Source organism: Amblyomma mixtum, chromosome 5 (genome assembly GCF_055824585.1).
Source record: "Amblyomma mixtum isolate Tamu chromosome 5, ASM5582458v1, whole genome shotgun sequence".
Taxonomy (NCBI): domain Eukaryota; kingdom Metazoa; phylum Arthropoda; class Arachnida; order Ixodida; family Ixodidae; genus Amblyomma; species Amblyomma mixtum.
The window spans coordinates 56,619,586-56,629,318 of NC_143016.1; the positions used below are offsets into that span (position 1 = coordinate 56,619,586).

Below are 9,733 nucleotides of genomic sequence, written 5' to 3' on the forward strand. Positions count from 1 at the left end.
AATAAGAAAACGCTATGTATCGGGCTCAGTATTCTTCACAAAGTGTAGTGTATTAACTCCAGGCGACGCAGCTGGATAAGTTGGCGAGCCGTGAAGACTGAAGACAGCCCGGAAAAATCGTCGGCTCCAGCTTGACCTTCTTTGCCAATTTAAAATACAAATTTCTGCGGAAAACTCGAGTTCTACTCTCGTTACAGCCATCACATGGAAAGATCTAAACAGGCCGTCAATTTAAAAATGGCTGACTGTATCAAATTATTTCGAAAGAAGGAAGAGTATTTTGTCCAAAAATTATTTTCGTTTGCATTTCAAGGGTCGAACAGCCCTTGACCGTCGCAGATGGCCTTCGGATGTGTTGGAAAATTATCCGCCCAGATCTGCAAGATTCTGTTTCTGCGAGTTAAATGTTTCCAGAAACCATCCTCATGGAGTAATGCGACCTATTCTCATTTTCACGATGTGAGAAGAGCCTTTTATGCACCACATAAAAGGCGCACTTTATCCCCTAGGCGACCATTGACTCTTTGCATATTTCAAACTTGTACAAGAGCTACTTTTCTTTTATTGCATCTCTCTGTGCACCGCTAGTTGAAGCTGTGGACTTCGGCGAACTTACGGTAGTATAGAGCAGGGAATAAAATTACTGTGGCCTGCGGAAACAGCAGTTAGGCCGAGAGAAGGAAGAAATGATAGATTCAGCGACTTTTATCATCCTCTACCTCGAAGACATGAATAGTAAGTGCCAAATTCGCATTCGTTCAGTGCATACATGCCCTAAGACAGAAAAAAATGTGGAATGTTCTCTTCAGTGTCGTTCCCCTGACCCTCCATTGAAGTGGCTGCGCATGGCACTGTCGACACACGAACGCACCATTCAGTGTCTATCCGGCTGGCCGGCACGTTTGATGCCGTGAACCTCTGCAGGATATTCACGGTGGTCGGCCTTCGGTGCGCGATCCCTTTCTCAAACTGTTTTCCCGGGGCAGAAAGCACGACGTAGACCACCAGTAACAGCGATGTGATGGCCAGTGCAATGAAGTAGACGACTAAGCATTGCTGTCATGAATGCTTGTCCCGCGGATGGCACCAACTGTTCGTGTTGGTAGCGTCGGTTCTGAAGGCTTTCTCTGGCCCACTGCTTGCGAAATGCTTCACTACGGGATATTCGGTGTTCGTCAAGCCATGAGATGAGGCCGGAGGTAACCGCTGCTGCTGGTCTGGCACTTGTGGATGTTGCGATGCTGTGCCGTAAACACTGACTGAGTGGCCCGCTCGCTCAGCGGCTTTGCGACCCGCCATTGTAATAAACAGGTTTCTCTTTGTTTTCAGTACAGCCTAGTGGAAGATCACCAATAAAATATAGATGTCTCTTTAATCCTTGTAGTAAACAACCATGCTGGATGCTTGATGACTGCCCTCAATTCTAGTTAGCCTCCCTCTCTTTATTTCTGTTTTTTCCTCCATCTTACTTCCTTCTAAGCGCAAAGCACCTTCTATGGTAAACTAATTTTGGTCATTTTGTTCTGTCGTTACCAAAGATTGCTGGTGATATGACGCAGTACCGTATTTTCGGTTTTGCGTTGGAAGAGAAGACGTGGGGTTGTTCCACAAATGTGCCTTTTGTATACTTTAGACGAGCACATACAGATAATCTGCAGCGCCCCCCCCCCCCCAAAAAAAAAAAAAAGACACAGCTTTTGAAAGAAATGATAGAGGAGAAAAAACATGCACCGACAAAGGCCGAGGAAGACACACACAGACGCACACACCACACACACAGACACACACACACACATTCACGCACGAACGCACACACACACACACACACACACGCGCACACACACACACACACGCACGCACGCACACGCAGACACACGCACACACGCACACACGCACAAACACACACGCACGCACACACACACGCACACACACACACGCACGCGCGCACACACACACACACACACACACACGCCTTTAATGTGTCTGTCTACATATTTCCGCGCTATCATGTCTTCTAAAGCTATGCACCACCTTGCCTGCCTACAAGGCTTGTTAAAATGACGCAGCGCTACTAAAAGGCATTACTTCTATGAATCCATTATGAGTGTGAAGAACGTCGCGTAACGAATTACTTTTGCGCACCAAAACAACGAGTAAGTTCTAACCAACATATTAATGGAAATTACTACCAAATTTGGGGATGACATTTCTTTATTTTAAGCTGCCGATATCACACAATACAGCCGTGCATGGATTCCAGTTTCATAAAGGAACATGTCGATGTGGATCCATGGTTTCGCGTTCGATTGCTTAACGTGACCTCGCTTCACACTCGCAGCGCCCATTTCGGTACAGTTAAACGGCAAAAAGAAAAAGATTATCAGGGAAAGCCTCAGGCTTTAGTTGGTTCATTGTGTGGAGAAATGCGTAGCGGACGACGGTGTGTGTCTGCGTGTGTGTGGGAGTGGTGGGGAGAACATTAAGTCAGGTCGAACTCTAAACATGTTTATTTTCCATGCCCGCAAAGCTTTTATTTCGTTAGCGTTTTCACGCTTTCAACCTCCACACTACAGTAGGGTAGTAGGGCAAGGTAATACAAACGATGATCGCTTAAACAAGCGTCGATAAGATCATTAGATAGCATCCAGTGCGGGCGCGAATTAGTGACAGGAGAAAATATGCAATGCGCAGAGAAACCTAAACACGAATACTACAGGCACGCCAATGACGTTCACAAGGTATTGTCGCTGTGCGTCGACTCGAGGAAGCTTTCCTGTAGAACCGGGAAAGGTGTCCTTAACAGCTGTGCTTATAAAAAAGCGCCTGCGCAAATACCATAGGACGCGTTTTGGGGTGTGCGCAGAATAAGTTGACTGCTCCGTTCCTTTTGGTAGTGGCTAGGTCTATGCCGCTCACAGCAACCGCCACGTGAGCGAAAGTCTCCGTAAACGTTACCAATCTACTCAGAGTGGGATCAACAGCCATCTTTCTGTTCACTGCGGGTAGTGCGGCTACCGACCAGGGCTCAGAAAACGCCCAATCATCAGTAAAATCGGCAAACGACTCAAAACAAAAAATTCAAGCGTTTAAAATAACTTGCGCCAAAAACGAATCCGCGTGCATCATCTCACTTAGGCTAACGGAAACTAAAATTCCGTTTCTGTAAGGAAAATCAATTTTCTAAACAGTTGTCAGGTTTGTTCTATTATGTATTTTGTCTTTCGCCAGGTGCGCTCCCACGTTCCATTGTATTTGCTTATTTTATGGCTACCTTGTGTCACTTTCCTCATCTCCTTTCCTTTATGTATTCAATTCTTCCTTATCTTTTCTTTCTATTTCATCCTCTAGGTCACATTTATTGTGCCCAACACAATGTTTTTCATGTCGTAACATTACCGCTGCCTCTTTGTATAGTTATACGCGCAGTACTTACTACTGCTATATTTTAGTCTTTCTAGAAATTGTTTTAAATAAATTATTGCTAGCGTTGATTCCATTAGGGAATATGCAAAACATTGTGTTAAATTAATTTAATGTGTTAAGTTCTGTATAGGGTTTTGGTTTAAAACTTTTTGCTAGGTATTTGTACGCTCATTTATCAGTACTTCTTGATAACTGGCACTGAAGTATGACCTTACAATTGGAATGGGCTGTTTACCATGGGACACAGTTCCGCTCACTTGTCTCTGAGACGGCAAAAATGCTGTTTACCACCTTGCTAAATCTCAGCCTCATAAGCCTTGACGTCCAACGTCACCCGTATGCCTCCGAGGTAAGACGGGGCCCAGGGATTTTATCTCTGATCCTAAACAAACAAATAAAACACTACATTTAATCCACTCAGAACGAGGTAGACATGTGAAACATTTAATTCACGTGCGCGCACCCTCTGCGAAGAAGAAGAAGCTATCCTGGAACCGTTTGCACCTCTTCCTGCAGCTCTGCCCAAAGAACCGGCTTCCAGACGCCTCAAGCAGTTTCGACAGTGGAGTCTTTACTGCTAAGGTATGGACATCCTAATACCTGGCCGGGTGCTGTCGAAAGACCTACTTACCAGCGAGTCCTTCGACTGCTACGATGCCTTTGGACACGGCATCTTCCAGCGGCGACTGCTGGTGCTTTGCACTCTGGCTGCTTTCCTGATGAACGCCCACGGCTACGCCTTGAAGCTGATTTCCAAAGACTTGGAGTACTGGTGCAAGCAGCCGGCAACATCGAACATCTCGGAAGTGGCGTGGCGGAACACGGTCGTCCCTGAGGGCGCCTACGGACGGTCGAGCCGATGCCACCTCTACGAGCACCCGGAAGATCCAAACTACACCGAGGCCATCCCCTGCCAAGAATGGGAATACGACGACGAGCGCGAAAGGATGAGCATTGTGAGTGAGTGGAACCTTGTCTGCGAAAGACGGTTGCTCAAGGCGGCAATCATAGCTGTCCACAACGCTGGCGCTAGCTTCTTTCCGTTTGCCGTTGGACCCATCGCGGACAGCATAGGCCGCATGCCTGTTCTTCTAGCAGCCGTCGCATTGTTCACTGTTTCCACACTGATAGGCTGCCTGCACACAAGCTTCGCAATATACACTACCATCAAGTTTTTCGCCTCGGGAAGCGTCGGCGTGGTGAGCTGCCTGACAGTCGTCAGCTTGTTCGAAGTGACCACCCATCAGAACAGGCCACTGCACATTCTCTTCTCTATGACTCTCGGAATTATCCTTTCAGACCTTTGGTACGTCGCCTTTATACCACTGAAACTAGGTTGGAAGCTAAAGCAAGCACTTTTCCTTCTGCCGACTGTGTTCTCCCCACTGTACTTCTGCATCGTGGACGAGTCGCCACGATGGCTAGTAGCGACCGACCAACTGGAGACTGCCGAGGCCGTCATGCTCGCTGCAGCCGAGGACAACCACTTTTTATACGAGCATACAGCGTCCATAATTCGCAAGCTAAAGAACGAAATCGTGAGAAACGCTCAGCGCCTGCCCGCTATCGACGAGGACATGCTCGTCGGCTGCTCCATTCAGCGACGGGCTTTCGTAATGTGTCTCTCTTATTTCTCCGTGATGTTCACCGCGTTTATCGCGACATATACTCCCACGAACCGCAATGACTATTGGGTGTATCCGACGTCCTTTGCCATAGACTTGATGGCCTGCACAATCATGTGCTTGCTGATTACAAAGATGACAATGCTAGCTCTCATGACAGTATGGTTCTCATTTCTCGGCACTATTCAATGTCTGTCCAGTATTGTAGGTGGCTTAGAACTCACGATCATTACCGAGGCACTTATTGTAGTGTCGAAGGCTTTGTACTTTTCCGGCGGAGTGTTGTGCTTTGTGTACGTCCAAGAACTTTTCCCGACGGCCGTGCGCGGAACTGCTGCCTGCTGGCTCTATGCGTGTGGTCGGCTGGGTGCTGTCACAGCCTTCGTTGCTGTGGCACTCCAGCAAATAGGCCGTCGAGATGTGGCGTTCGCCTTTGCCGGGCTTCTACTCTTCACGTCAATCATCGCACAGCGAGGACTGCCTCGTGCCACCACTGTGGAGTGCGCAAAGGAGGAGGCGAAGCGCAGGGCAGACATGAGCCACCGCAGCATAGAGCACATGAAGAGGAGCCTGGATTCTAGAGTTCAGTATTCCACCAGGAGCAGAGCCAGCCACGAGACCTCGAGGTTGTCGACGACCCCGCGCGCCCGTAATCTTAGTATCTATCAATACGGCGACTGAGTTAGAGAAAAGAAAAAGGCCGTGCTCACCTGCCAAGTTTTTCTTTTTTCCAAACAGTGTTCGACTGTGCTCCACATACAGCTGTTTACCGATTTAAAAATGCATTGTTGCCGGTGAATGCAATGACTACTATGAAGCTTCGGTCGGACCTACGTTCTTTGTAGGATTGTATCTTTGTTTCTTCACAAGCCCAACTTTATATAAGTGTCTATGCTTTTAGTGCACCTGTGAAAATGTTTGTAGAACTGATACTTTATTTTTCAAACTGCGGATTTTTTCTGATAGCGTTGTTTGCACATACGAACAATCAACGGTCTGCTGTCATGAGTGCAAGCTGACGTGCTCGCAGAAATCTTCGTGATCTGTGGTACTAGATGACAGATGGACTATTTGATGGTCATTTGGCTGAGGCATAGTTGTAAAATGCAGTGTATTCACTCCACACGTCTGTCATGTTAGCCGCAACGAGTGAAGAAAGCAAGACGACTCCATCCACTAATACCTGACTTCCTTTGAGAATTTAAAATATAAATTTCTTCCTAAACAGCGAGTATTGCCACCGTTATTACCACCACGCGTTGTTAGATCTTCCAAAAACGGTATTTTATACTGGTTTCCGACAGTATTCTGTCAATTCGACATTACTGGTTGGCGCTTTACTACCGTGCATGTTGTATTTCCTAAGATTGTAACTCTCTACTGTGAAACACGCGTTCAGACAAGACTGATCAGAAGTGGGAGGCAAAACATGACGCCTCCAACCATGTTTTATTGCACGTTGTAACTTAAATCCATCTCGGCCCCGCAAGAGGTGCAAGAGAGAGAAAAGACAAAAAATGAAAATGTGCGAGCATATAGGATCGAACTGTGTCACATAAGCAGTGAATAGGCAGTTGTACAGAGGGAAGTGGATGGGACACTGACGCATGCGTCGATCTTGAGCTTAATGCTGATGGTTTCGTCGGTTTCTATGGTGCCTTGAGCAATGTGCAGGCCGCCTGCACCATGAATGTTGGGATAGCAGAGCACTTCGACGTATTACACCAATACGCAGCCTGCATTGTGACCTTTCGAGTGACATATCTCGACGAAGTAGAGCAAACTCGTTTACAACATTACGCTGCGGACAGCATATGACTAAAGAAAAGTGCTGCTAAGAAGTTGAGAGAGAGAGAGAAAACTATTTGAATTGAGGAAGGTTGCTCGAGCAACTTGGGTGGCACCCCTAGTCCAAGGCGCCACTGGCTTTAGCTGACTGACGGACTTGCTGAACCAACTTAAGTTGCTGATCCAGGGTCTCGCTGGTCAGGGCCACCTCCCACTGCTCATATGTCGGGTTGGATATAGTTAAGTGTTTTGGTTTCGTTGTGCATTCCCACGATATGTGGTTGAGCGTAGGGCAAGCTCCACACCAAGGGCATGTATTCTGATATTGAGTGGGGCTAATCTTGTGTAGGATGAACAAGTTAGGGAAAGTGTTGGTCTGAATTTTCCTCCAGTCTATGGCTGCGGAGGAGTCTAGTTTTATGTGAGGGGGTGGGTATTTTCTGCGTTCCAGCCGAAATATCACCGTTAGCCCAATCCTAAGAAGTTGAAGATCTTACCGAACACAGCACAGAAAACGTGACCGCAGCAACCATAGGACACTACCATTTCAATGAAAAACATGTTACGAGGGAGTGGGGGAATGATTAGATTTTCTCGGCAGTCCTGCGGAATGCTCGATTTGACTCGTAGTCCCCTATCTGTTTGCAGGCCTACCATTTCAAGGATGGCTCTGCCTGTGGTTTTTCGGCTTAATCTTTCGAGCTGTGAAATTCTGACAGCCTCCGCTATTTCGTCCCAGGTATTGTGCACTCCCATAGAGAGCAGCTTCTCTGTGGAGGTGCTAATCGGTAATCCCAGGGGTCTCTTTACGCACCGTCGAATGAGCGAGTCTAGTTTCTTCTTCTGCGCAGCCGTAATGTTTAAGAAAGGTGTGGCATAACTCACGCGGCTTATTGCGTATGCTTGAGTTAGTTTAAGCAAGCTTCTTTCCTTCAGGCCTCGTCCTTTCAGCGCGACCCTTCTAAATATGCAAAGGGCTTGCGTGGCAAATCCCTCGGGCCTTTTGAGTGTCACATCATTATATCCATTATCCTGAATAAGTAGCCCTAAGATTCTGATTTGATTTCCGTTTGGAACTGGTTTCCCCTCTACTTTAATGTCAAATTTCCAGTTGCGCTTGCATAGGAGTGACTTCGGGTTATAGACGAATAATTCTGATTTTTGCGGAGAGCATGAGAGACCCCTACTGGCCGCATAGTCGACGACAGTGTCCGCCGCAGCCTGCAGGCGCTCCTCGATACTCCCATCGCTCCCCTGGTTAATCCAGAGGTTGATGTCATCCGCATACATACTGAAATTTAGCCCCCCTATGCTCCGCAGAGCTTCGGGCAGGGCCCTCATTGCCACGTTGAAGAGGAACGGGGAGAGAACCGAGCCCTGCGGCGTGCCCCTGCTCCCTAACTTCAGTGTGCGAGACTGGATGTCTTGGAAATTCATGCAGGCAGTTCTGCCTGGCAGAAAGTCCTTGATGTAATCGTATGTTCGCGAGCTTCCCCAATTTCATGGAGACCTCGGAGGACTGCTTCGTGTTCGACATTATCAAAAGCCTTTGTCAAGTCCAGGCCGAGAATTACTTTGGCGTCTCTGGAACGCGAATCGATTATGTCATGTTTCAGTCGGAGTATAACGACCTGCGTGCACAGGCCCGGTCGGAAGCCGACGATCTCGTGCGGCCACAGATTGTTTTGCTCCATAAAGCGCGTCAGTCTGGTCTGGACTACGCGCTCCATCAATTTCCCCACGCATGAGGTTAGGGAAATAGTTCTTAAATTTTCCAGTTTAGGGGGTTTACCCGGCTTTGGGATTAGAATTACATTTGCCGACTTCCACTGTCGAGGCAGGTGGCCTTTAGTCCAAATTTCTTGCATGTATTCAGTCAGAGCGCTGATGGAGTCGTCGTCTAGGTTTCTTAAAAAACGATGTCGTTTTTAGTCCCAATATTTCTGCCCTGACCTCCGCCTCCGTGATGGGTGCGTCGAGCTCCTCGTTGGGAGCGCCGTCGTATTCTGGGAGGGTGGTACTATGGGCATCACCAATGTACGTGTTGGTTAGTTTGTGCATAAATTCCGCATCTGTTCCCTCAAATGCGTGCCTGGCTTTTGATAATGTAATTCCCGATTGGGTTTTATGCGAAGCATATTACTAGAGGTACACTACAGCCCTTCGCCGTGGTTACGCGCCGTGCACACCACGTGACACATGACGTCACGACAGAGGAAGATGAGGGTCCACCTCGCGCCGTCGCTGTGGTTGCACGCCGTGCAGACCCCGTGGTACAGTGACGACACACCACGTGACATACCACGTGACACATGACGTCACGACAGATCACCGTCACGCGCTGGGAGAGGGAGAACGATGCCATCGCACAGACACCGGAATGTCCTCGAGCGGCATTCCCGCGCATTTCGAACGCGCGTTCACACCCGGTGTAGGTGAAACGCTCGCTCCACCGGGCAGGCGGACGCGGCTTCCGTGGCAATCCAGGCGCCCACCCAACGCGCGTCTCGGGGTTAGTCGGCGTTCCGCTGTAGCCATGCCGTTGTCTTCCCCCACGACGAAGGCTTCTAGTGGTTGTATTAAAATGATCAAGTATTCAACCAAGGAAAGCCATGTATTAACAAGCCTAGCCATCAATATGCTTCGCATCTGACCAGGGTTAACCAAGTTAAGCCTCAGCCATTTTTGAATCGGTCGGATCTAACAGGTGTCTCAGCAGACCCCACGTTCTGGAAAGGCTCATGCTCCCTTCCGTCTCGTCACATCTGCTACACCAGTTTTGTTCGCATAATTTTCAATGTCCTTGTTATGTCTAGCGACCCTCCTTCTAAGATTTCGGTTCCATTTTTGCTTCTTTAGTCTGCACTCCATGCCATGTTTTGCCTCCCACATGTGAA

General features: G+C 48.2%; 1 protein-coding gene across 1 annotated transcript; it reads left to right on the forward strand.

Annotated features, from left to right (window-relative positions):
• The first annotated feature begins 4,007 nt into the window (after positions 1–4,007).
• LOC149342245 (solute carrier family 22 member 13-like) lies at positions 4,008–5,978 on the forward strand. Its single transcript, XM_089546769.1, has 2 exons — positions 4,008–4,961; positions 5,973–5,978. The coding sequence occupies exons 1-2, from the start codon at positions 4,008–4,010 to the stop codon at positions 5,976–5,978; spliced, it is 960 nt and encodes a 319-aa protein (XP_089402895.1).
• Positions 5,979–9,733: the final 3,755 nt, after the last annotated feature.

Bases quoted from the DNA above. Each gene is read 5' to 3' on its own strand.
- LOC149342245 (XM_089546769.1), top strand. From the start codon at position 4,008: ATGGACATCCTAATACCTGGCCGGGTGCTGTCGAAAGACCTACTTACC.